Source organism: Apteryx mantelli, chromosome 1 (assembly GCF_036417845.1).
Source record: "Apteryx mantelli isolate bAptMan1 chromosome 1, bAptMan1.hap1, whole genome shotgun sequence".
NCBI lineage: Eukaryota > Metazoa > Chordata > Aves > Apterygiformes > Apterygidae > Apteryx > Apteryx mantelli.
Window position 1 is genome coordinate 215,229,938 of NC_089978.1, and position 27,527 is coordinate 215,257,464.

Sequence of the window (27,527 nt, forward strand, 5' to 3'; positions counted from 1 at the left end):
AGACAGAAAGAAGAGCAGTAATTAAAAATGGCAATGGTGGCCTTCAGCTAATTTTTTTATCAAGAGAATACATTTGCCCAGCAATTTTGGAGTGTGTGGTTAGGAAAAGGCTGTGCCTACCATACTCCTTTTTCAATTCTTAAAATACAGTTCTGGCTCTCCTGGCTGAGGCAGTGATACCATACACAGCCGACCTAAGAACAGTCCACTTGGACCCTGGGAACACAAGCTCCCTGCACAGACACCACCTTGCATCTGGCTGGCAGGTGCTGGAGGGAGCGTGGCCAGAGTCCACCTATTCCCTGGTGTTTCCCCCATGCTGCAGTCTCCCAAGTGCAAACGAAGGCAGCCTTTGGTTTGCTCTAATCTGCTTCAAGGTCATAAGCAAAACACTGAGGCCAACAGAGAAAGCTTCTCTTGAAATATATTCGCCCTAATTATCAGAATCTGGCAGTTGTAAGAGAATAGGAGTAAAGAAGACCTAAAGAAAGATGCTGACTGTCACACAAGAATTCAGGGAGATAGTTGGGCATTTCTGGAGCACAAAAGTGTTGTAATTGGGCTCATACAAGCCGCTGAAATGGGGGATGGAAGGAATTGTCCAAAGAAATGAACACTGGGATGGTCTTGGCCTGAGAAGAATGTCAAGATGCTCCAGCTGCGTGTCCCCAAACAAATAAGAAATCGTGTGTCCTGCCTGTCTTACAGGATCCTCAGGATGCCTGACCACCAAGAGCAGAACTCAGGAGAAGTTTGCCAATAGCTCGTCTTTATTCCTCAAAATCCTGCTGTGGCTTAGCTGGACTCCCTGGGGCCCATGGCTCCAGGGTGCATTAGGGTACAGTTCTGTGGTGTGCTGTGACCAGGATCGTTTCTCAGCTGCAGGCATATTCTAGGACTTTAGGGAGAATGAGAAAGGAAAGAAATGCAAAAAAACCCTAAAAGCTCCAGAAGACAAACACCTGAACGGTGATCGAGTCAGATCTGGGACGGCACCATGCGGTTCCTCCTGCTGCTCTCATCGTTGCGGTTTTGCAGCATACGACCTTGTGCATTACGCAATGTGATTTGTGCATTACGTGTCCAGCTTCACGACTCACAGCCTTGCTCCCTCGCCCGCAGCTATGTGTCCTCTGTCAAGGAAGCAAACCTGGTGGTTTGGCAGGACTTAAAGAGTTTCTCCTACTGCAGACACAGTTAGTCTGGCCCATTTCACGGCAAGGAGTCACCCAGGCCGTCCCCTGCTTTGAGACTGCTCCCAATGCCCCCATGTCATCCCTGAATAATGCTGCTTTAACCTGTTTTGAAGAACACCAGGAATGGGAATTCTGCACTTTTGGTGCCATATTTTGGTGCAGTTAAGAGCTTTATTGCTGACATTAAAGTTAAATCTCCTCACTGTGGGCTAGGCCCATTAGTTCTTCTTCTAATCCTCACTGAAATGATCGTGACTGTTCCTTGCAACCTTCCCTCACAGATATGGCAACGCCAAAACCATTTTGGATACAGCTTTGGGCAAAACACCTCCCAATAACTCATCACCTTCTCACTGCTTTACCATCCTAGTTCAAGCTTATGTTGCGGCTTCCAAGAAGTTATAGCCAAATTCTCAGAAATCAGGTATTAGTGCAGTTTTATCTGCATAGTTAAAAGATGAGTTATGCCATCTCAATGGTCACAAGCAGACTGTCCTAAGGAATTATTATGTGAAATAGGTAACAGCATGAGTGTGAAGTTCTAAGGGGAACTTGTTGTGTAAGGAAAAAATGGCATGTATGCCACCTTATGAAAGGGTTTTTTTTAATTTAATGCAAATTCTTGTTGAGCAACAAACACAAAGCAAGGTTTCATGCAATCAGCTTATCTCCAAATGCGTGGAGCACACGGACAACTTGTTCGAAGTGTGTGATGCAACCCAAACTCACATCCCTCGTCTCTTTGCAAACACCAGGTTGCATCGTCAGGCGGGGCGCATGGTTTAGCTGCCCCCCACACCCATTCAGCCGCCTGTCCCTGCTCCGAGGCAGGTGAGGAGGGGGCTTTCGCTCCAGACCCATGGGGCAGTTCTCATCCTGGGCTACTTGTGGGCTTCGCTGCACAGTTGTGCCAGATGATACTCTGTTATTGATAGGTTTAAGTGGTTTGGGGGGGGGGGATTTCAGGGTACTTGAGCCCAGGTACCAGCCTGAGAGGAGCCATCCGTTGGCTCCCCTGTGCCCCAGAAGCTGAACGGACAACATGTGCCAAATTATCCGGAGCTGAGGGTACAATCCAAGCTTTAACCAAGCAAACACTCCCCTGCCGGGAACACAGCATCTCACGTCTGTGCCGTTCCCGGCACCTTGCCAACCTCCTCTGTACCCGGCGTAACCAGCCCGGATGTGTTCCTCCTCCGCCCCCAAGCAGCTGCGGCAAGCTGGCGGGCGCGAAACGCTCCCCTCTCCCCACTGCGACTGCCCCTGTGCCGGCAGCATGGTGAAGGGGATGCCCAAAGCCTCTCTTGGCTCAAAAGCAATGAGGACAGAAAAGAAAGATATGTGAACTAGCTGTGCCGGAGGGGAAGCAACATGACATGTGGGTATGGCAGCAAAAACAGCAATCTCGGCCAATAAATAGGATAAACAAACTCCAAGCTAAGTACAACTGGGAGAAATCTAACTGGAAGGAAGATGCAAATAATTATTCTGGAGAGACCATGTCCCCAGAGACACAGGGTTTTTCTGACCTCCTGCATGTGCCTGTCATGCTGAAAGGCAGCTTTCTTCACCAAAGACACATCTATCCACAAATTCTTCTTACCAAAAAAGAGGTTGGTCCAGGTCAGCGTCAACGTTTGCACCAGACTCAGCTGGGTCCAGACCCGGCTCGCATCTAGTATAACAACAACAATGCAAGGATAACTTTAGAGTAGTGGCTTGGCTCTTCCTTGGCTCTCAAGGCCAGCTATATGCCTACGTATCACAGTGCATTTATTTATGAAGATAAAGCATTATCCCATCTTTGGCAGTGTAATTCTGCAGCAGCTTCCTTTCCCTTAGCCAAAGGAGCAGGAACTCATGAAAGCTTGAATTTTTCAACGTGTCTGCTGAAGGCTGTTACCAATGTGAAATTTCTCATCAGTTTTGTGGACAGTTAGTCGGAGTTATGAACCAAGAACCAATTCCCTTTGGTGATTCTGCAACGCGCTCTCAGGCAAACCAGGATGCTGAGCAAGCAGCTCATCCTCTTCTTCAGAAAAACGATACCATGCAAACCCAGGCAGTGTTTTATTGTGCACTGTATTTAAAACTATTCTGAATGAAGAATCTATAGGGAATATTTCCAAGCAAAATGTCACAGTTACAGATCTACAGTCACCAAACAGTGACTCCTCCTCCATCAAATGATACTGACATGAGACTGAAACAAATCTAATATGCTGAGCAAACCTGCTCAGCAATAGCACCAGTTGGAGACGAGGGCTGCAGCATACAGAGGTAAATCTGTGCAGCTGCCCAAAATCGAGGAACTTCTTTCCAGCCCCTGCTTATCAAAGAATAAGGCGAAAGGTATCTACAACACTGAGAAATGGGATACAGTTTGCGGCAGTTTCACCAAATCATAGAGGTAGTGGTTTTAGGTACCTAAAAGACTCTGTGATCCTACCAGGCACGAGCTAGGGGCAGCAGAAGGCTCAGGTCCAGGAAAACCTGGATGAATGCAGCCAGCATCCCTACAGGGATGTGCTTTCATAGAAATGCCTGTGTGAGGACGGCCCTTCTGAGCCACCTTGTGGGGATTGCGTCCAGCTTGGTCTGAGATAGCTACTGTCTCCTAGGCTGCCGTGCCAGCATCTAAGGCTGACAGGGTGATGACCAAGAGGGATTTCCAAAAAGTTTAAAATGTTAGCAAAAGCTATCATATGTAATGTTTCAGCTCTTTAAAATCACTTGCACACAGTACCAGATTCATTAAAACACCTTTTTCGAAGTTGGAGCTGCAGGTTTGTAGCTGTAAAGATATTGTAGTGCAGATAGCGTGGGGAAGTCAGTCCAGGCCGCGTGGTAGGGAGAGGGCTTTTAAAAGAGCTATGATTAATCTGCAGCATACACACTGCTAGTTTGCAATGCCAAAGCCACCTGAGTGTTATTGAACACATAAGTCACAGAGGCAACTCAGCAACTGCCTGAAATCTGTTCTGAAGGGTCCAAGTGAGCAATTTCGGAGACAATGAACAGTGCTGTGTGGGTACAACCCTCTCGCACACCTTTGTGACTGTCCACAGCTGAATGCCGCCGCAATTGTACACTGCTAGCAGCAAGAGAATTCCTCCCAGCACTGGCATAGCCTGACTGGAACAGCATGATGGGCTGGCATTACGCACTGCATTATTAACTTCACAAGAGTTTGTGGAGTCTGCAGTCCTCCCAGTTCATGACGGTTTGTCTCTTAAAATTCTGGTGGGGTCATTCTACACCAGCCATTCAACATACATGTGGGATCCCTAGGGATTTCTTGGTACAAATTCCACACTAGCTGTCTCTTTCTTAGGCTAAATCTCATAAATAAGTTGTTACTAAGAACAGGCATGAACATGTATTTCACATGCAGCCTTATTCAGTCAATTTTAAAAAGATCAAAACCGAATATTGATGCAGTGGTCTGGTGGAGACTTTGTGGATGTCCTTCTCATCAGAACTGATTTCCCTGCTCATTCATCCCTAAAATCAGAATCCTCTTGGCTTTGTAGTAAACAAACGTGTGGTTTAGACACAGAAATGCATCCCTGTCTTGTGAAAAAATCAACTGCAAGTCACTTAAGACTGTTGAGGAATTTTGGCTGTTCTTCCCCTCTTGGTAAAAGCGTTTCTCCACCAATCTTCGGACCTTTCTTCTCCTAGAAGGATGAACCATGGAGAAAAAGAAGTTAAATGTGTGGCAAAATGGCTCCCCAACAGTTTTATGATAGAAGTTGTGGTAGGGCTAAATTATCTGGTATAATATTGACAGAAGCTCTATAAATCTTGACATTCAGAGTTCTTACAAATCTGGTCAAAAGCAAATTCCCCAGGAGTTAATTAAAATGAAGCTTCAAGAACAAAAAGCAAGGAGAGAAACGCCACTAAAACACAGAGGGGAAGGTTTGCCTATTGTACCTCACAATGCACACAGTGTGACAGCAAGTCACCAGTAGGAATCTGAGAAGACGCAGAGCTGCTTGATTTTGCTTGCAGCTCACAAGAGCACTGATGCAAAGCCTGGGACAAAAGCACCAAGAGAAGCAGCCAGAGAGCTGAGGCGCTCAGAAACTGCTGGCTCGTGCTTACCTTCAGCATCCCATCTCGCTCCCATTTGAAGAGGCCGCAGGTACTGAAAGATGAAGATGGAAGGTGAGGACCACTGTGGTATCCATTTGCCCAGGGTGGGGGTGTCCAAAACTAGCCCCCCACCTTTCCCACACCACTTAGCAGCAAGGGCTAACATTCAAGTCTTAGCACATGCTAATGTGACTCCCAGTAATTTACTTATGAGTGGACAGTATAAAAGCCCCAGTCACTGTTTAGTGAGGCTCACTGCCTACCTGCAGGGCTTCTTTGGGAGCCTGTCAAGGGAAATAGCTCGGTTGCCACAAGGACATTTGAAAAATCGCTTGAGACCGTCATGCCAGTGGTAGTCATGGTTTTCCTGCACACACATCTCCAGAGGCTTGAAATAGGTGTAATTACACTGTCAAAGAGGAAAGAGAGAGAGCTGTGAGTGTTTCACCAGCATGTAAGAGCAGTGCTGTGGGCTGGTGAGAGCTAAGCATCCAAAAGGAAGCCCCTCTCTCTTCTCCCATCCCAAAGTGCCCAACAGTCTGAGAAATCATCGTGGCTTTGCCACTCCTCCTTCTAATGCTGCCCTCCCCTCTTTGCCACAAACCATGGCCCTGCTCCCAGCACCATGTGTGGCCCACAGCGGCTCTCCGTGCTGCCACAGACAGATAAGAAAGGCCATGAGAGGGAAAATACAGCAGGGGCTGGAACTCCAGGGACGGGAGGTAATTCTTCCCTTCCCCTCAGCATGTTTGAGATGATAGTAATAAAGCTCCATTCCTCCTTCTGATGGCAAAGTCCCTCAAATGGCAGACAAAGGAGTCCCAGTGTTATGTTTTCCAGGCACTGGGCTTCATTTATCATGAGGGTCCTGGTACAAAGCACTTCAGGGGAAGGAAATGTGATAAATGGATGCCAGGACACCAATGTCCAGGGTCCACTGGCCACTGACACAAACACCAAGTTGAAATGTTCAGCCCAGCACTAAAGTCTGCCTTGCTGATTCCTCAGCGCCTCCAAAGCCACCCACTGCATGGGCTGCTCTCTGCAGCCATCACACAGAATGAAATGGTCTCCATTTGATCCTGGCACCAAACTATGGCCAAGAGACTGACATGGGAGTCTGCAGGAAGGTCCAGCATCATTTGTGCAATCCATGCCCCACTCCCTCTCTGTCACTCTGACCTCTCTGTGCTGTGTCACTGTTCCCCTTCACTCACCGTTTTACATGTGACAACTCGACATTTCACTTCTTTAATGTTCCTCATCTTCTCTTCCATTTCTTCCTTTTTCACCAGTGGCTGAAAGTATTGTTCCTGCAGCTCAGCCTCGGCCTGTCAAGGCATAGGAGAAGGATTATGGGAAACAAAGATGGGAGAAGTCACCCCACATCTAGCCTTTGGACAAATCACTGGGCTTGACTGATGCAGCCTGCGGTCTGGGAGCCAGAGAACCATCAAACATCTCTTTTTTAAAAAAAATGCATATAGTGCATGTGTTCCACCACCACTGAAAAACAGCCATCTGTCTTCTCATCTGAAGTGAGTCAGTGGAAGGGTTTAACAACAACGCGTGCTACTGAAATGAGCATGCACAAGAGAGTGCAGGGAGAGGTCAGTAGGCAGGTGTAGTGAATAGGTTTGGTTCTTAGCCAAAATGGTACTCCTCAGAAGACCTTAAAAGAACCAGGACTTTATACTAAAACATCATGTACAAAAGAAAAGAGTCCTGTGCTGCTGGAAGTGCTGTATCTCCTGGGAACACATTCAGCAATGACCCTGATGGGAGAAATGCTACCTCTTAGCTCATCAGTGCAACTGCTGGCATTTCACAGGCTCCACAACTTACACAAGTCCCAGACTGAGGTGGCAGCTGTCTTTATGCAGCCAAAATGAGGAGAAATGAGGGACAAAATAGGCAAGTGTCCATCCTTCCCAGAGGGAAGGAAGACCTTGCACAGATACAGCCCTCCAACAGGGTGCCTGCTGTGTTACAGTAGAGACTCAAGCAATTGGAAGCCGGGCTCTCTGTCTCCTCTGGGAGGAATGTCAGAGATGGGGAAGATGGAAAAGTCCTTAAGTTCACTGGTTTTAAAGCAGAGGGATTTCTTTGATCATCTGCTGACCTGGAAGCTTCACTGAATCTTGCAAACACAGCAAAGAAAGATGATAGTAACTTGACCTTACCATGTCTATGGTAATAATACTGATCTGCAGGCACTGTACCATGCGTGCTTGGAAACCCTCGACCCTCCTTTTCAAGATGATTTGGTGTCTAACACAGGTTTGGATGCCTGCTTCTCGCTGAAATTGTTACAGGGAAGTCCAGGCAGCTCCCTAGTTTTGAGTACTCAGTCATGGCTGTCTTGAGGCCATACCTCTTTCAAGACACCTGTGTGCTTGGACTTGGCATTCAGGATTTTCTGGAACTCTTCTGATTCCAGATAGGCCAGCTGCTCTCGACATTTCTTCTGGGCAGGTTCCAGTTCATCCATATCTAGGGAAACAAAAGGAATTAGTATTACAGAGGTCAAACTCAAAACAAGGTTGTGATTTCTAAGCATAATCATCACAGGAAACTGGAAATCTCAGGTCTTTCAGGCAGATATTCAGGTCAAACAACAGCTTTTAACAGTTCAGAAGAACATGAAAACAAGTTCAAAGATGGGTTTGGGAAATTAAAAGCATTTTAATATTAATATCAAGTCCTCTCTCAAAGCACTATACTAGGAAGTTTCACACTATTCCTGGGAGAACAATCAATGTTCTCCCCCTTGCTGATGCAGAAGCTTGAATAAAATTAAGCAATTCATCCAAGGTCACACAGTAAATCAGCAGTAGGGAAATTCATGTTCCACAGTAAAATTCAGATATATCCCCAGGTGTGACTATTTCTTGGTTTCCCAGAAATTTGTTCCCTTGGTTAAGTCAGTCATCCGTTGCAGGTGCTCAAATGCTGGAGCAAAGAAATCAGAGATGAGGACCAGGAGCTTATTGTAGACTACATCTCACAGTTTCTCTCCATAGGGTTAGGGATCATTTAGCTTTTGAGTTGGGACCACTATGCAATAAACCCATTAAGTTCCAAATAGATTTAATTTGGCCTCTCTTTGGCACAGCAAATAAGTTGTTAACACAGTAACTGGTGCTCTGTTCAGCAGAACATAAGCACATCTTTTATGTTCTAGAGATTAACATTACATACCATTTCCTGCTTCTGTACCCTGTGGCTTAGCAACGTTTTTCTCAACTCTTTCAGCAATTTCTAGGACATCACCAAGATCAGACCTTTTCCGCTTGACGCTGTTTGGATCGGTTTTAGCAAGAATCTGGCCTTTTGCTCGTAGTCGGTGTATGGCAGCTAGCTAGAAAACAGGAAAAAGTAGTGAATGTGTAGCTGACCAGTCTGGCTCCCATATAGCTAGTTCCAAAAGTAGCAGAGGAAGTCTCTCAACTGGAAGAGGCAAAATCCACTGGCCCAAGGATGGAGCTGGGCAAAGAGAGGCCCAACAAAATTCCCAGCTCTTCTGTACATGTGGTAATTCACGACATCACCCAACCTCTAATCACTTCCCAATCCATAAAATGACTCTTCCTGGGGTATTATCAGGTTTGGTATCTCTGCAGCTGTGCTTTAACTGCTTCACAGATCACTTAAGTTTACCAGAGGAAAAATAAACAATGGGATTTCCACATAAATAACTAATAATTGGGAACTATTAGAAAATTGCATAAAACTATTCTTTCCCATCATCCCAAAATGTTAGACTCCTTCCTACTAGAATTCCTGGAAAAGATGTTTCTTTGACAGACAGGAGAACAGATCTCTGCCAAGGAACAATGCAGTCTGTTCTGGCTAGGGACCAAAATTATTCAGACTCAAGAAACAACATAGTTAAACCAATGGAGTTCACTGTCACCTACATGGCAAACAAAAACATCCACAATACCCTGCACTTGCAAAGCCAAAGAATAAATCTTGCACCACTTAGCACTCCAGGAATTTCCAGCAGAAATCCCTTGCTTCTCCCCAGCATTCAAGGGTTTTCATGCTTGTGAAATAATCAATACGCGACCAAACCAGGTGGATTTTGAATTAGCAAGAGACACCAGCACCTATGGCCAAGGCAGACCCTTCTTTAGCAGCTGTTCCGCTGCTCTGAAGGTTGACTACAGGCAAGACAGTAGCACGGACCTTGGTACTACCAGCTGTCTGGAACCAGAGTTTTATCACGTACTGTAATGCAGCTCAGTCTGATTCCATGGATCAGGAACTTCACCAAAATCAGTGCTGAGGCAGCCTATGTTTGATCAAAGACTCCTCTATTACCACAAACTTCCCTTAAACTCCCCTTCCTGACACTCAAAATCCACCCACTCAAAGAGCTGTTACCTTTTTGGCTTCAGCCAAGCTGTCTAGCTTTGGTGCTGGAGGTGGAGACCCATCAAAGAAGAGGATATCTTCTCCTTCTGAGAAGCCTGTGCCGAGCCTGGGCCTTTGAGGAGTTGACATTTTTGCAGCTTTGGGAAACTCTGCCCCAGGTGTTGGGGAATGGAGCGAGGACTGTCCGGAGGAGGATGGAAGAGTGGGGCTGCCAGCTTTACTTGTGTTCTGGAGAAACCTTTGAAGAAGACAAAAATAATCCATTGAAATAGGGACACAAGTCACAGAGACAGAAAGGTTTAAAAAACAGATATGAATGCCAAGGGGTGCAGAAATTGTGAATTTTGACTAACTGGCCTTCTATTGCTAGTAAAACATGCAGCAATTCAGCCATTCAGGAGAGCAAAACAGGCTGGTAAGGAACTCACTAGATTGCTGAAATCAAGAGTGACTCAGAGAAGGTAGAAGAAGGAGTGAACAACCAATTTCTTTCCAAAACAAAAAAAAGAGAGAATTATTGAGTGAAGCTGGGAGGTGGGAGCTGAAAGCATGTGAAAGGACAAGTTTCTTCACAGAACAGGTAATTAAGCATTGGAACTCCTTGTCACAGGAGTCACTTAAATGTTTAAGTTTACATATGTCCTGGTAGAGGTTAGACAGGTTCACAGAAAAAAAATTCCCTTCAAAGATACTCTAACAGACAGCACCTTTAATTTAGGAAGTCCCTGAGCCAGACACTGTTGGAGGTTGGAAGAGTATTTGGAAGAAATATCACTATGCTTGTGCCTAGCCTTATTCTCCTCCTCTAGGTTCTGTTTCGGCTCCTGTTGAGGCTACTTGGCTATAGCAACCTCAGTCTCACCCAGGATGGCCCATATGGGGTTTTCGTTAAGTTTGTAAACAAGAGATGCACAAAGCACCTGGCAAATCTTTAGGTTCAGAGGATCACTGTAAGCCAGTGATGAACAGAACCAAAAGTCCTGACTGCAGTTTCCTACTCTAACCAGCATCCTCCCATTACACCTTCCCACTGCTGGGCACTGCACTGGAGTGTTTGCTTCTCCACTGAAAAAACACTGGTGTATTTCTATAAAAACAGCAAAATGCCTCCACAGCTACGCTTAGGGCCACAATAAGGGGCCCGTTCCTATAAAAGCCAGTTTGTATTACCGTCTCTGAATCTCTTCAGATCGCTTTTTTCTGGCCTCCAGCAGTTTCTGTTTCTGTTGCTTGAGCAGTGCTGAAGCAGAGACAGACTGGAAATTGGCCCCTTGCTTCTTTTCAGCATCTAGGAAAAAAAAAACAAACTAATTTTTGCTCAGAAGGAACTGAGTTGTTATCAGGAGTGGGTTTTCCATTGGGCACAAAGGACATACCTGCCTTGGTCCAGTGCTTGCAGAGGTTTCGTGCTCCAAAGGTTGGCTGTGCCAGCAGTTCTTTGAACTCCTCAGAACATGGTGCGGGTCTCTTTGCCACACCTAGAGTGGAAAAGGCAGAAATTCAACAGATTCAGAGCCAGGAAGGGAAACAGGCCTGGGTTTAGAGGTAATTTAGGTTGGAAGCCATCCGGTCAAGCTCTCCCCTCAAAGCAGGGCCAGCTTCTTAGTTACATTAGGTTGCTCGAGGCCTTGTCCTCACACAGCACATCACACAGACATTTCTACCCCTTCAGTAATTTCATCAGCTAGTCAGTCCCCCACCAGCCTTGACAGTCTGAGGCACTTCTACAATTCCCATTTTTAGAATGCTTGAAAGGTATTAAATATCCCTGGAGAATTAAGACCAGCTAAAAGTTAGGGCCAGGACACACACTGTGTTGCCAGCAATGGAGACAACTGAAGGAACTGAAAGATAGTTTAGACATTTAAGAGGCATCTAGAACATATAGTTTGAATAATCTATCATTTGCTGTCCACTGAGTGTAAAGAGGGCCATAATATTAAGTGCTTTGCAGAAAGGAAATGGAGGCAGGGAAGATCAGTGAATTTCCAAAGGCTATGGAAGGAACATGTTTTGAAGATCATGAAAGAAAGGCAGTAGAAACAGGCTGGGTACTCAGGAGGTCACCTGCATTGCAGAGCTGTCTCTGTTTTATACTTAGTATTCCTTGGAAGCCTCCGAGACTGACAGAAATCATTTATTTTAATCAATTAAAATAAATTCTCTGGTTAAAAGTTCTCAGAGCTTCAATTTCCTATTAATCTGGCAAAGATCTTCTGTCACTGTCCAAAGACAGAGTAGGAGACTTAATTTAGGGGCACCGATGGTAAATGATACATGGAGGTACACAGTTGCTTAGTTACATTTCCCTTGCATCTGTGATCTCAGGAGGGAAGAGGAGTTTAGGTCAATTGAGAAAGCAGCCTGCAAATGGCTATCTTCATAGCAAACCAACTGCCAGATCTGTTCAGTGAACGACAGATTCTGGGGACAGAGCTACACCCCAAGTTGAAAATATATGACGGGAGAAGAGACTACATGGGTTGTTAGGTACCAATTTTCTGCCTGGTCTCCTGGACAATTGCATCAACTCCTCTCACGACCAGATTGGAAAGAGTGGTTTGAATTTTCCTTTTCGGCACTGCAGCTGCTGCACTAGAAAAAGGAAACACACAAAATCAGAACATCAGAGTTTTTCCATGCTTAGAGCAGGAACAGGAGCTTAAATGCTAATCTAGTGCTTCAACAAAGCTCCAGTGGTCCTTTACTCAATCCAAACTGGATCCTCTCTCCTATGATTCATCTTTGGGAAGGACTGGGATCTAAATCCAAATCCCAGCACAATGTTTAGAGTTTCCCATTTCTCCCTGGGTTGAAATATGTATTTCCTAAGCACTGAGAGAATACTAAACATGTTGCAGCTAAGCCTTGCTCACAGTTAGCTCCAAAGATGCAGAGAAAGCTGGAATTGCTTCATTATTTTGGAGTTGCACAGGTTATTGGATTGCAGTGGGAAGGGAATCAAAGCACCATGCAAGTGCAGGGCTTGATCCAGCTGTAACTCAAGTCTTTGCACAGTTGTCTTCAGTGGGATTTGGATGTAGGCCCTAACCCCTCAAGGCTAGCATGAGATGCATACAGATCTACTGACCTTGGTCGCTTAATAATACACAGGATGTACTACTGTCTCTTTAGTAACACATAGTAATATTCTATCATTTCAGTCAAGGAACAGAACATGTTGAGCCTGGGATTAAAATGTAATGAGCCATGACAAAATGTGGTAAAGGAACAGCACTGAAAAATATTGTCTTGGAGATTCAAATGCTTGGGACCTCATGATGAAGTTCATTCATGTTCTGCAACACAATACCATCTGGCTTCACAATACAGTACTAATTTAGAGGTAGGAACACCCTCTGCCACATCCCAGCACTAGATCAAAGACAAGAAGATGTGGTTGAAGTTTTCCTATCAAATACCAGCTCTGTTATTCTGTGAGACCTGGAGGATTACACCAAATATGAGGCATTTATTCTTTTTTGATGAATGTACTTAAGTCAAAGGAAGCACTAACTACATGGAACTTCTTAAAACTAGCTTCAGGCTCACTTGTATAAGGAAGTGAAACTGTTTAAAGGCAGAAAATTGTGCTTTAGTCCAAGGTAAATTAGTTTTATCTTACACTGAGGCCGCATACGCCGCTGAAGAGACGCCTCCATAGTAAAACCCATCCTGACACAGCCTCTCCTTCAAACTGGGATTTTTCCGAGCAACTTTTTTGGGTACACGGCCTCCAGAGAAGGTGGACTGCAAATCCGCCCGCTTTGAGCTGAGCTTCTTGTACTGGGATTGTACATGATACTGACAATATTCACAGTCATTCTGAAGAAAAGAAAAGGGAGAGACCTGTTGCAGAACACTAGCAATTACAATATACTTCATTCCCTTCAACCAAGTTAATCTTTTTGTAGCTAAACTGAAGTCACATCTCCATTGTAGCTCTCCTGCAATCACCCAACTCAGTAAACATATGTCCACAACTCAGCAATGAAAAAGCAAAGTTAAAATTGCATGTGCTAATCACTGTAAAAAAGCAAAATTCTGTGCATTGAGGACTTTCCCATCCCAGGAATCTGAAAGGCATTCCTTGGCTCAAGTCAACTGATGTTCCAAGTCCTCGTGCCATATTCTGCAGACATGTAAAGGCTTCATGCTTCTGAACTGTATACAATTTTCTTACTGGTATGATCACAAAGGAAAACTAGTGACAGAGCAAGGCATTTCATGCACTTCAAATTAAACAGGTTTCAGTGTCAATCCACAGGGCTTTGGAACTGAAGATAGTGAGTCTGTCTGTCAGAGACAGCAGTACCAAAAAAGCACTCATTCAGGGTGTTCTTTAACTTTTTATCAACAAAAAGAAATTACTCCATTCTCTTGTTAGGTATCTGCCCCAGAGTCGTATAACGACAATAAACTCATTATCAAGCATTTTCTGTCACTAAACAGGCAGTCAATTCCTTCAGGAGGTCTTTCTGCCAGACAGCCTCCATGCACCATGGCTTGTTCCAGGTGACACCAGAACATCTCCCTGACATTGAGAACCCAGTGCACAGGCACCTCCTGGAGTGTATCTGCAATCACAGTCCTGTTTTGCTACAAGTACCTTCTGTATCTGTCCTCTTCCCACTCCTGGCACACTCTAGCTCCTCTCCAGTTCTTCATTTCTTCATCTTCTCTCCTCCTTCTAACTTCTGCCCTACTAACAATAGCCCTTCCAACTCAGATACAGATCCTTTCAGGTATCATAACATCACCATAGTCATGAAGAGATACTTGCAATGGAGTTCCACAAATACTTTAAATGAGTATACTGGTTTATTGTATAAGCTATTTTTTACAATAGTTATAGTTACTAGTACAAACCAGTGCTGCCCCCAAAAGAAGAAACCCACCATCTTTCTCCTGCTTGCTCCTACTTCTCTCCCTGCCTCCTCTCCAGTCCCCCACATCCACGTACAAATATTCTGGCAGCTTGTGCACACAGTGGACCTGGGAACTCATCATGGTTAAAATCATCTCCAAAAAACACAACCATTCCCCCAAGAAAAAAAATCCATTTGTTTTACCTAGGATGAGCTCCCCCATGCAGTGCATGGAAGCCAGTACTGGCACAAAGGAATGGGAAAGGGTGTGGAGATGGGGACAGTCAGGGTGAAGACCATCTCTTTCCACTATAGCACCACCCTTCCATTTAGGGAACTACAGTACTTGGTTTCACTTCTCCATTCTTCTAAATACTTAAATTAGTTACAAGTCTAGACACAGAAACTAGTCAAAGAGCAAGAGCATCAGTACAAAAGCAGCAGCCAGATTAAGGACGTCCTAACTACTGAGATACAGACCAAGTTCACAATCTGTGCACAGGGATCACCATTCTTCTTCCTGGCTTTGCAGGTCCCCATGTCCAGGGCTTCACCCATGAGGAGGATCTTCTGGGGATGGTCAACAGACAAACACACCTAGAAAGAAATAAGAACAAGGCTTGATGAGGACTGGATGGGCTTCTCTCCAGAGGTCATTGGCTTGGCTCTGGTTCAGTTTGGTATCAACCAAAAGTCATTCACTGGCCAAGCACTAGCATCTGACCCTCCGGGAGCCTAGAGGCCTCTCAAGAAATTTCTAGCCAAACTTCACAGCACAAATCCTCATGCAATGGAGCAGCAGTCGGCAGTCTCCACAGGATAACAAAAGAGCAAAGGCCCTCTCAGCCTGGGCATGTTTCCAACCTCAATACTGGCAGCTTGGCACTAAAAGTCACTAACCCAAAGGTTTCCAGGGCTGACTGATGGCTTAGGTCAGCAGTAAGTGCAAGGAGGCTCCAGACAGGCCTGGTACCAGCGCTGTCCCATGTGTTCCTCAGAGTGGACACAGCCACACCAGCCCAGGAGAATGAACCTGCCCAAAAGTCACTCATCTGCCAAAAGCTGTGCCCAAGGATAACTACCAGAAAAAAACCACAGGGTTCTGATTTAACAGCAATTTAAAATGCAGAGGCCTAGTTTAAGAAAGTCACATATCCTGCTCAGATTGGGAAGGGGATCAGCTTAAAAGAAAAGAGAGAATTTCTTGGCAGAAGATTTGTTCACAAAAGATGAAGAAAAGGACATTGTGTTTCTATACTCAGAGCCTCAGGAAAACAAGGATCAGCAAAGGCAGATCTAGGTGTGCTGTGAATGATGGTGCTGTACAACTGCTTGGCTCTGATCCTTTGTCAGCATTGGTGGGGATGGGAAGAGGAGACTAGAGCTGTCTGTCCCTCTACCTACCTCTATGTGCAATCAAAACTGTTGTACAGCAACAGTTTCATCTTCACATCACCCAAAGATATTGGGGTTTGGATTTGTAGGTAAGAAATAAGCTGAGCAACCAATTTTAATGTAGCTCTGAATTTGTGCTTTTTAATTAAGAAGAGCCATTCTTATCAATGATAATTAAAATAGCCCTTACATTAAATCTGATATGTCTTTCTACTCACCAACAGAACTTTCTACTGCTTATTCTTGTTAATTTAAGCAATTACATAGCCTAATAGACAGAGATTCTTTATTTTTCCATTTGGAGGATTTAAAATACAAAACACTACATTGTCAATTACTAGACTAAAATTCCTCTTGACAGAAGTCAGTAAAAAACAGTTTCCATTCCATTAAAAAGATATTAAAAAAAAACTTATTAGCAAAATGAAGCCATCTTAAATGTTTTGATACATAAGGAAAAGCAGTTCATCATGTTCTGCATTTAAAGTAATAGATTATACAACTGAAGTACTATATATTAAGTTAAGATACATAACACGTCATTTGTTTAATAAATCATACATTGCTTTTTCTCTTCTCAGTCATGATTTTAGAACCAGGAACCCTTTTCCAATCACATCCTGTACTTAAACTGGAAAAGAGAAATGAGCGTCCCCACCTTTTTCAACTCTCAAAGTTGAGAGATCTTTTAGCTGAACTAGGCCTTGCACTGAAGTGGCTGAAAAAACTGCAATGAAAATGCATTCTCGTCATCTGTGGAACAGCTGACTGTCACTGAGAGGTTAATCACTTCAATAAACTCTAGTTTTACATTATTAATGGGACTTCTTGAAGTTCGGTCTTCCAAAAGGCCAGGAGCAAATATACACTATACAAATATTTGAATGAAATTTAAACTAGCTTGCCAGACTGCTACAATTTCAGCCTTAACACGTGTTATAAAGCTAAATCTCAAGCAGATTTGAAAAAGTTCAGCCACAGATTTTTATCCACGGCTGATGGGCAAGTGAAAAATCCTCTCACCTCATCTGAGCCCTCTTTAGGTTTCATAAGATTAGCATTGAGCAACCCAATGACCGTGCCTTGGTCGGTCTTCCAGTGCTCTTTGTGGACATCACCAAACAAGAACAGTGAGACACATTGATTGAGATCCCGTAGGTCGTTCAGCCGCCAAATACTGAAGGTTCTGCCCTGTAACAGAAATTCACTTTCCTTTTAGCTCTCAATAAGGGGACACTGATTGCATCCTCTTTTGCTGTTGCTTTAAAAGAGTTTTGACTTTTTTTTATTCCTGGAGTCTCCTGCTTTAGAAAAGCACAAGGTAACCCCAGTGGAAGTTACATACAATATGTCCAGCCATGCCACAACTCCAGTTCTGGGCGTCTTATAAGCCAAAACAGCACAATAACAGCACCAACAAAAGTAGCTTTAGGAGTTGTAACAGATGCTATCACCAGTCTTCCTGATATTAACAGCCAGACAGCACTCCTGCTCACTGAGTAGAGGTTTTAACCCCACTGAACAAATGAAACCAAGGCATACCCAGATCTCTGTTTTATAAATTACTTTCTATAGGACATGTATAACATATAGGACAGAATGACCTCTAGGGAAACGAAGGAAGCAGAATTTGCTGGCACATTTAAAACAAGAGATCTTTCACTGTCTAGAAAGGGATTGAGGATCACAGTCCTTTCTCTTACACTGGCATTTAACATGTAACAGTGGATGAACAGATTTAGAGATTTATGCCATGGCCAAATTTCTTACAGTAATGCCCAGGACAGGAGTACCAGATCAGCTAAAGACATAAACTGAGGACTGAAACCAGCATCACAGCACCACCAGGTAAGCCAAGATATTTAAAAGAACAGCTTTTCATTAATTGGATGGATCTGGTTGATGAAGCTAAAAATCTAATTAGTTTCTCAGTGAAAAAGACCAGCATTTCACTGGTTCTGAGTGAGGGATACAATGAAATTACTTACATTATTTGAGCTCTGAGGAGTGACCTTCTTTATTATGACTCCAAATGTTACCCAGTCTGTTTCCTCCAGATTTTCTCCAGAAAGTTTGCTCCTTATTTGGGACAGTCTGATCAGCTTCCGGTTAGCCATTTTCCTGTCCATTTCAGCTGATGAAACCCGGGGTTTTCTATATCAAGCGAAAGCATGTAAGAGAGAACACACCCCTTGGCATAAATGGACAGAGCCAATCAAAAACATCTAGCACAGCAAAAATGCCTTTAAGTTCCTCAAGTTATAGCTGGCATCCAGCATCTATCCATCCTCCACCACTGCAGGATACTCCTTGCAGCACTCCTTTGCGTTCTGTACCTGAGGACCACAGCATTCTTGTGGGGAGATTATGTCTCTCTGCCAAATGCCTCTGCACCTTATTTCACCCTGAGATCACTTGAAACAAAAGCCCTCAGTTCAGGACACTGTACAAATATCAGAAAGCTATCGATCATGCACTTTGTTCTTTGTCCAAATACCTGCACCACAACTTCACCCTGAGCCTGCATTAATTCTGTTCATTTCAGGAAGGACTGAATACTGTGACTGTTTGAGCAAGGGTTTGAAATCCAGCATGGTTTCTGATGAAGATAGACACCACAAGCACTCAGAGACCTCTTGCGGCCACATCAAGTAAGGGGAATCTCAAGTGGCTCCCAAGGGTACATTTTGCTCTAATCTGCACAACCGGTGCATGATCAGGCCTTGTACACGTCCACTGCTTCCCTCCTCCATCACTGAGGACATCCCAGGAGAGGTAGTTCTAACAAACCGAAAGTTTATTTGCTAGAAAAAAGCAAAGTTGAAAAGAGAAATAGAAACATGGTAATAAGCCAAAAGTCAGTGTTACTTATTAACGGACCAACCAACCAATGCTGTGGCTTTATGATACATCTCCTAGTGATTATTGACTAATCTGACACAGTCAAACCAGAAATCCAGTCCTCCGCTCACCACTTGTGTCACCAGCATCACAGGACGTTCGCCTGATTGCACTCTCTCTCCCACCATCTGAGGGTGATACCCGGACAGAGCTTAGTGCCGGGCTGCTGACCTTAATCTCAGTCCAGAGAAGGTTTCCACAGACACTGGCTGAGCTGTTGTGCTGGAGCACGCGAGCACCTGAGAAGTCTTGTCTCGGGTCACTTTACTGGATGTGTTCCCTGGGGCAGACTTGAGAGGCTGGAATGCCAAACTGAGAACTTGCCGTGGAGGAGGAGTCTTGGTCTCTTTAGTAGGAAAAAAGGAGGAAAAAGTTTTGATAATGAAAGAAAACTTCCAAATAAAAATAACACTAACTTACACCTAACCAGACACAGGAGTCTAACACAGTTAAGCAATAAGTTCTCCTAGTCAGCTGGGAACGGACAGTTCCAGATCTGTTGCATGTAACTCAAGCAATGAGTTCTACCTGGAGATGAGCTTCCCAGACTCTCATTTTCCAAGTAAGCTAAACTGTAGCATAAACAGATGCAAACTACAGTGCTGTCAGCAACCAACTCTGCCACAGTGGTACAGAGCACAGCACCTACTGCAAAGAACACAATAATCGACTCTGTAATGAGCTCTGTTCTGCTGTGACCAAATTGTTACTGCTGCACTGGCTCGTGTAAAACTAGTGTGGATGTGTCTACACTGCTGCTATGAACTAGATACACTTTTGGACAAAAGCTCAGAAAGCGTTTAATGAAAAGCAGACTGAGAATGGTACCTGCTGGGGACATTTTTGATTTCTGGATTCGTCGCTTGGCTGCTGGTAAAGGACTGCCCAGCTGGGATGAGAAATATGGTGACTCCTGCAGCTTCTGAACTTTCCTTTCCTTTAAGGGATGACAGAGTGATTTACCTGGTCGACAAAACCAAAAAATATTTTATGAGATCTCAGTATCTGGACTCAAATACTAAGAATTGCTCCAAACTAAATAGTTCTTTGAATAACAAGTCCAAGTCACGGTCCCACATGTAAACCCTTGCACAGAGTTGCCAGCATTTGAAATGCAACAGCTGGAAAAGCCCCAATGGCTCTTCCCCCAATGATTCAATACTCTGAATGCCACCGAAGCCACAAGCTGTGGGAAGTAGGAACATCCCCTGCTTTTCAGTTTTGCCATTTTTCTCATCTAGCTTCATTACTTCCACACCCAATGTGTTATAACAACAAACATAGCTGTATTTTCTGGGCATACCAACACCTACCAATAAGAAGGGACACCTCCAGCAGCAGAGCTTGGAGGTCTTTATTCACAAAAGATGTCCCATGCAGTACCAACCCATGATACAGATGCCAAAACCGCAGCTCCCTGATTTAGTGCATTGTCACAGCAGTCTGTAACTGCAGGAAACAAACAGTCTGCCTGGGAATACACCAGACCACTATCCCTCCTTACTACTCAATGTCCACTTTAGGACTATCTGGAGTCCTGCCTATAAACTGCTCACTGGGAGGCCAGCAAATCAGAAAATCATTTAATTAGTCTCATTACCAGGGGTTTTCTTCTCAGGCTCTGAACTGGATGGCTGCCCAATAGCAGTCTTTTGCAACTGCTCCTGTAACGTCTTCATCTGTTCTTGCAATTTTCTCAGCTCAGCTAGGAAAGGGGAATAAGAAAGAATAATAAGGAAGACAGCAGGAAGTCATTGCAAACAGGGATTTATGAGATCCCTAGAAGTTTGGCAGTTTCTCTACATCACAAGAATTTAAAAGAGAACTAGAGCCATAATACAGATCAGCAATACAGATCTGATTCTAGATAGCTCAGTGAAGGGACACTTTCCAAAATAGCCACAAGCTGACTTCTCTCATATAAATATTTTACTTCATCATGGCACATTGCTTGCCATGTTGCATTTATCTTTCCTACTGAACATAGAACAATTTAAATGACTGATGATTGAATTCTTTAGCATAAAGAAGTGCTTCCGGTATAATGAAATATATTCTCTGTGTGGCCTGGGCACCCTAGGAAGGCACTGCTGGTATGGCAGAACCTCCTGCACAGCTGCAGAGATGTTCGACAGAACAAGGCAGGACTTGGGATATCATCAGTGTTCCCTCTCCCTGAAACAGGCTCACAGTTTGAGTCTGCGTAAAAGTGGCTGTGGGATACACAATGGGAAGAACACTTTCCTTGAGGTGCTGGTCAGCCAACATTTATCCCATTGCTTTATAAAGTGCTTTGGGGTTGGGATACGGGAAGCACAAAGCCATGGCTTGGTGGTTCTCCATATCTGGGAACAACCACACCACTTTGCTAAGCCATGATAACAGTAGGTCTCCCCACACCCCCATATCACCTGACAGAAATCTCTCATGAAGCTTTGGTTTACAAACCCCACCGCCTAAGTAAATGGGAGGCATCACACTGTTATTGCTGATTAAAAATGAACTATGGCCCTGTAAGAGAGATGGCCAAAGGAGCAGCTCTAGAAACTAGAAAAACTGAGGTACTGTGAGAGCAATGAAAAACAAGTTCAAGGCACCACTAAAGCCTTGAGTGTCCAGAAATCCCTCTGATCTTCCTGTCTAGTCAGCAAAGCCAACGGCTGCGACTTGATCCCTAAAAATACCTTTCAGTCAAGGGTAGGGACAAAGATCCATAGGACCCAGTTTTGACAAACCACAAGTGGTTTAAGACCATTAAAAGGGGAAGGGGAAGGGGGAGTTGTGCTGGTAAAAGAAGCCAGAATGACAGCCCTGAAGACAGAAACAACATTGCTGTTCATCAGACAAGGTACAGGTACATAGGTAATGTTCTCCATCCTGCTCGCTAGAACAAGTTCAGTCTCCCTGGCTTACTCAATCTTCTGCCTTCCTTTTGGGACAATATGGATGGCAAGTTTTGCCAAGTGAGCAGTGAAAACCGGATTTAAACTGCTCTATCCAATATTTTTCACAAGAAATGTCAATATATTCCCCATCAGAGCATCATCTGATCTAAACTGAGTAGCTCTAGGCCCTACAGTCTGCTCAACAGTTCTCTAGAAATGATACATATAACAAATCAGATAAAATATGCTGTTACAGAAACCTTGCAATTCTTGGTTGGTTTTCTCTTTCGCCTGAGTAGGAGCTGAAGTGGTGACAGTTTCTTCCACCTCCTCCTCTGCCAACAGGTCATCCACATCTCCAAACAATGCAGCCAAATTCTCCTTCTGCTCATCGACCAGGCTATCCTCAGCATCAGCCTCCTCAGTGTAGGACGCATCATCCTCTGCATCGAAGAGCTCGTCATATTCATCTGGTTCTCCTCCCTCATCCTCTGGGACATCTTCCTCCTCGGGAGAATTCTCCTCCTTGGCTGCCTCGCTTTCTTCCAGGAGGGAGGCTAACAGATCCAAGTCATCATCAGCTGAGGCAAAAATTAAACTCAGAGTTATTTCTGTTTTGTTAGAGGAAAGCTGCCATGGAATAAAACATCCAAGATATTCTATTAACAAGCTAATAAAAACCAAAACTAAAACAGAGCAGCAAGTGCTGTTTTATAAAAACTGCTTCAACTTTGGCTAAAGGAAGACAAAGAAGCTTCCTGCCATATACCCAAAAGGAAATGCAGTTGCAGACACTCTCAGCCTGTGATCCAGGCTGGCGGTCAGCAGAAAGCTTGTAGGACACTTAGTGCTGGCTCCTCCTCCTAGGCAGCTGTTTGTATAACAGCTTCTGTTAAAAAGAAAAGCCTGGGGGCCTGTAAAGGAATAGCCAGGATCTCTCTAGAGACACCACATGTCTCTAGAAACTGAAGAGAAAGACGCAAGGCAGGCAAGGAAGCATATCCTCAGATATGCTTTGCTCAAGGAAAAGACCAGAGCAGCAAAGAAACACAGAGCAAAGAGACAGATAATGGAAAAAAAAAAAATCAAGCACAGAGTGGAATGGGACAGACAGAGCAGAATTGAAATTCAGAGCACAACAAGCAATGTATTTTAGCCTTTGCTGCTGAAGAAAAGACAAAACCAGGCAAGCGTCAGAGCAGCCTCAGAAGGAGGTGACACTGATGAAGGCAAGGGGAGACCTCAAAGGCTTTTTTGAGTGAAAACAGTACAACATAATTTCCACTGCTAAAATCTTGATTAAGTTTTATGAACACATGAACTTAGAAACTAACTAATTTATTGGTCAGAGGCCAACAGTAGGAAAGTAAAAGATCTTACCATCCATGATTTCAGCAGAATTTCTTCAAGAGTCCCCCAGGGAAAAATATTCTCTGTTAAGGGGAGAACAAAATCAATATTGTTAAAATGGATATAGAGATCAAGTAAGGACACAGGAGGTCAGACACTTTATTTGATGATTTGTAAACCACTAGCTTGTTTTTGCTTACAGCTGCAGATGAGAACTCTGCTAAATTTAAACTACCCATGTACACTTTCTACATCTAAAGTCAATCTCCGCTGAACTCACTGCAGCACAAGAGCATTACTTTTAGAAACAAGCCCCATCACTGCTAGAAATTTTAAGAAATGCCTATCATGTTCCACATAATAACCATTTCAACCCTCACCAGTCCTGCATCATAATCATAATTTGCATTTAACTAAAGCAAGCCTTCCAAAAGGAACTCAGTTTTCATTCAAAAATGTTGGGAGACAGTGAAACCCTGGTACCTTCTTCCAACACAGTTCTTATTCTTAAAAATGTACATTCTACATTTCTCACTGCTCTTCTATTCCCCAGCCTAATAGCAGCAGATGTGTACATATGCCAATGAAAAAAAATTAGCACAGATAAAGGATCAAGGGAAGACTGGACAACAGTCCAGAAATCCACTGAGGACAGCTTGCATGAGATTTTGTTGTGTTACATGAGATATACATCCAGCCCACAAAATTATGACCTGCAAAATAGTTTAAGGCTGGGAAATCATACGGGGTATACAAAAATACGTGCCTACCCTGCTTTTCTACTCTTCATAATGTTACAGCTACTAATTCTCACCACTGCTGGAGACCAGATACTGGGCTGGATGGACCTATACAACCATTCTTCAGTGGCTCTTGATGAGAATCTAGTAGAGCTAACATCAGTATAACCACTGGGTAAAAAAAAAAGTTACTTAATAACAAACCATATCTCGTTGAATCTTTACAGCAGGATCCACATGGAAGGAGCTAATCTATGTGCTGTGCCAAAGAGCGAGCCTCAAATATCTCTAAGAGAAACAGAAAGGGTGTCTGCCCCTCCCCCCCAAATTGTAGCAGATTTGAGTTATTGCAAGAACCAGCTCAGAATCAGAGAGCAGGAGAAGAGTGAACAAGAAGCGCAAGAGCAAAATAAACTAACGCTATGTGGAGTTTGTAATCGGAGGCATGTCTCCATAGCACAGATGCCCCTGACTGCCACACGCATGCCTGTGACATGCAGACTTAGATAACCTACAGACCTGTCAGCCAAAGCCTGAGTGTTAAGAAATGACCACAGCACTGGAGAAGTAAAACAATAAGAAGATATGTAAAACTAGATCTCCACCAAAGCCTTCTTTGAATGCATTTTTACAAGACCCAGAAGAGAGACTGGATGTTTGAGACAAGCTTATATTTACCCTATCCACAGCTGCAGCAAACATGCAAACTAAGAGTTTTAGAGGAGCTAATCCTTCATGTTACCAGCTTTAAATCTGGTCAGATTCTTGATTAATACAAAAAAGTTCCTGGGTCATGTCATACAACTGGCCAGAGCAGAGATTTTGTGCTTTCTTGTGAATTATCTCAGATCATAACTCCAAAGCAGCTAGCAGCTGCCAGGAAGTAGTGCCTTTTTGACTCCTCCAGGACATGGTGGGGTCACACGATCCCATCAAGAGCTGCTCGGGAAGTTAAGGCTACTTTCCTTTTTAAAAAAAAATAAATAAGAGACTTCTTCATTTTCTGTCAGTTTGGCTGTCTGAACTGACTCATCCTGGAGTCAGAGCAGTGCAGCAGAGGCAGGAGGGGCAGGACTGTGCCCTGTGGTCAGATGAGCCCCAGTAACGCAGAGCTACATCCGAGGGTACGGCCCCTCTCGGAGCACAGCCCCGGAGAGGCCGGGGCTGACATCCTCCTGGAACAGTGTCTTCCTCGCCTTCACCCGGGCACTAGCTCATGCAGGTGGGCCAGGGCTGAGGTAGCTGGATGCTCCGTTACCAGGCTGTCACCCTGCGACCGTGAGGTTCGCACCATCTCTCATTGCTCACAAACCCAGACGCTAACCACGGCACTTGCCAGGCTTCCTGCTGCAGGGATTTGTGTTTAGCTCATGTATTCCACATTTAATACTCTTCTCCTGTTTATTGCTCCAGAGTATTTATTTTCAGCAAAGAAAAGGACTCTCCTTCCCAGGGGATCCCTGATTCTCCCCCTCCCTGAGATCCACTACAGTCCCCCTTGGCCAGAGGATCTCTGATCTCCCACATCCCCCCTCCATTCCCAGTGGATCTCCGATCCCTCCCTCCCACCCCAACCAGGATCCCCTCCCAGGCTCCCAGGGGGAACCTGATCCCTTCAACCCCCCTTCCAAGGGATCCGTGATCCTTTCTGTCCTCAGACCCAGGGGATCCCTGATCCTTTCCACCCCCACCCAGGGGATCCCTTCATCCATCACCTCACCTGGGGGATCCCTGACCCTTTCCATCCTCAAACCCAACAGAACCCATTCAGGGCTCTCAGGGGATCCCTGATTCTTTCCACATACACACCCAGGGGATCCCCTTCCCCACACCACCCACCCTGCCCGGGAGGATCCCTGATCTTTTCCACCCCCCCCAGGGGATCTCTTTTCCCAAACCACCCCCCCCGCCCAGGGGGATCCCTGATCCTTTCCATCCCCAAACTCAGGTGAACCGCTCTGAGGGTCCCAGGGGGTCCCTGAGCCCTCCCAACCCCCGGCGACCCCCTCCCCTGTTCGCAGGGGATCCCCTGCCCCACACTCCCCCCCGCCCGGGGGATCCCTGATCCCTTCCACTCCCAAGCCCAGCGGGCCCCTGCTCCCCACACGACCCCCCCGCCGGGCCCCTCCCGCCCCCAACGGCCGCCCCCCGGGACTCCCCCTCCCCCCCGCACTCACCGCCGGCCCCGTGCTCCCTGGCACCCGCCAAAAATCCAACCGCGCCCCGCCCCCCGCGCATGCGCGCCCGCCCGGCGGCCCTGCGCACGCGCCTCGGCGCACCCGCCATCATTAGTCCTGGCAGCCCGGCGCCGCCCGGCGCCATCTTGGTCGCGGGCGGGCCATGGCCCGCTGCCTCGTAGGAAGGCGTGGCGGCGCTGAGTGATGTCACGGGGGGGAGGATGACGACATCGTGCCGCTGTCATTCGCCCTTGTGAAGCCACGCGCGGCGTTGCGCGGCCCCGAGCTCCCGCGCGCCGGGCGTCGTTGGCTCCGGGCCGGGCTGCTTCCCCCTGAATAACTGCTTTTGCCCGGTCGGAGTATCCTCCAGGGGCTACTGCAACAGGCACCGTAATGATAAGCGAAATCGTGTGTAATGAGCAGCCCCTGTGTTAATTCAACAAACTAAAACCCGTGTATTTTTGCCCCATGCAGCTGACAGGATTCTGTGGTCTGGTTCAGTATTTCTTTGGTATGAGCAACCACGGTTCTGCAAAAAAAAAAAAAGATTTCCAAATATGTCTGAGTTTGTTGTTTTAGTCCCTACCTGCTTGCATGAATTATAGCCAGAAGTCACCCAGAAATTGCCCCAAAAAACAAAGAGGAAGGTTTGAGCTCAGATTCCAAGGGTCTTGCACTAAATCCACCCTGTAAGATAACATATTTAAAAAAGGGAGCATGTCTCTGCTTTTTAAAAGCCTACTATTATGATTATGAAAGATTAATTATGGACAGAAATTCTGTGGTAGCTGAAGGAATCAAGAAAACGTTCAGCAGATGATGCGAAAAAACTCAAGATACACTCAAATATCCGAAGCAAAGAGCGAAATGTTCTGCCGAATAGCTGACATGCTCTGTTGGCTGGTGCCTGGCACTCCTTGCCCCAAGGAAGGTAACCGTAGCCTAGCTCAAAGGTGGGTGTTTCTTCTGGGTTCCTCGGTGGTTAATTCAGTGTTCATGCAAATGTATTTCTCTCCTAAGCAGGAACCGAGGAGCCTGAGCAACGAGAAACCCCAGGATCCAGCGGAAGAACGTGTGAGCACTGAGGGCCCACGGCAGGCTCCTACGTGCAGCTCCGTCGCTCCGGCTGCGATGGAAGTAGGGGGAACGCCTTGCGCCCCGTCTTGCATTGGTGGCAGTCAGCAGGCAGACAACAGTACTCTCGGAGATACTCGGCTCTCCTACTGCAGGCATTTCCCAAATGGCCTATGTCCTAAAAGCAGGCTGTTGGTGATGCGTGACTTAGGTTTGGGGTTTTTTTCAAATGTAGAGGGCTGGCTTGCCTGTTTTGCCCAAAACTGTTTCTCAATTTTTTCTGTCTTGGGAGTCAGAAGAGATGGGTTTGTATTTTCCCTCCCTCTGGCTGCTAACTGCCCGTGTGGCCCGGGCTAATCACAGAGCATCACTACGTCCCACTAGTCTCCATCTTGAAGCAGTGATGGCTTGCCCACATCTGAGATCTGAGATCTGCAAATCCAGAGTTACCACTTTTGAG

At 45.3% G+C, this 27,527-nt stretch overlaps 1 protein-coding gene across 2 annotated transcripts; it reads right to left on the reverse strand.

Moving 5' to 3' along the window:
- Positions 1 to 2,962: 2,962 nt before the first annotated feature.
- On the reverse strand, positions 2,963 to 26,027 carry MCM10 (minichromosome maintenance 10 replication initiation factor). 2 transcript variants are annotated; one of them, XM_067317124.1, is made up of 20 exons: positions 25,994 to 26,027; positions 23,107 to 23,159; positions 21,987 to 22,307; positions 20,442 to 20,546; positions 19,670 to 19,804; positions 19,013 to 19,187; positions 17,929 to 18,094; positions 16,964 to 17,131; positions 15,026 to 15,142; positions 13,303 to 13,502; positions 12,172 to 12,272; positions 11,054 to 11,155; positions 10,848 to 10,965; positions 9,687 to 9,915; positions 8,499 to 8,658; positions 7,672 to 7,790; positions 6,515 to 6,628; positions 5,561 to 5,706; positions 5,307 to 5,349; positions 2,963 to 4,876 (listed from the first exon to the last, which is right to left on the reverse strand). In XM_067317124.1, the coding sequence occupies exons 2-20, from the start codon at positions 23,111 to 23,113 to the stop codon at positions 4,793 to 4,795; spliced, it is 2,610 nt and encodes an 869-aa protein (XP_067173225.1). In that variant the 5' UTR covers positions 23,114 to 23,159; positions 25,994 to 26,027; the 3' UTR covers positions 2,963 to 4,792. The 2 variants fall into 2 exon arrangements, with proteins under 2 accessions (XP_067173225.1, XP_067173226.1); XM_067317125.1 differs by lacking the exon at positions 16,964 to 17,131.
- Positions 26,028 to 27,527: the final 1,500 nt, after the last annotated feature.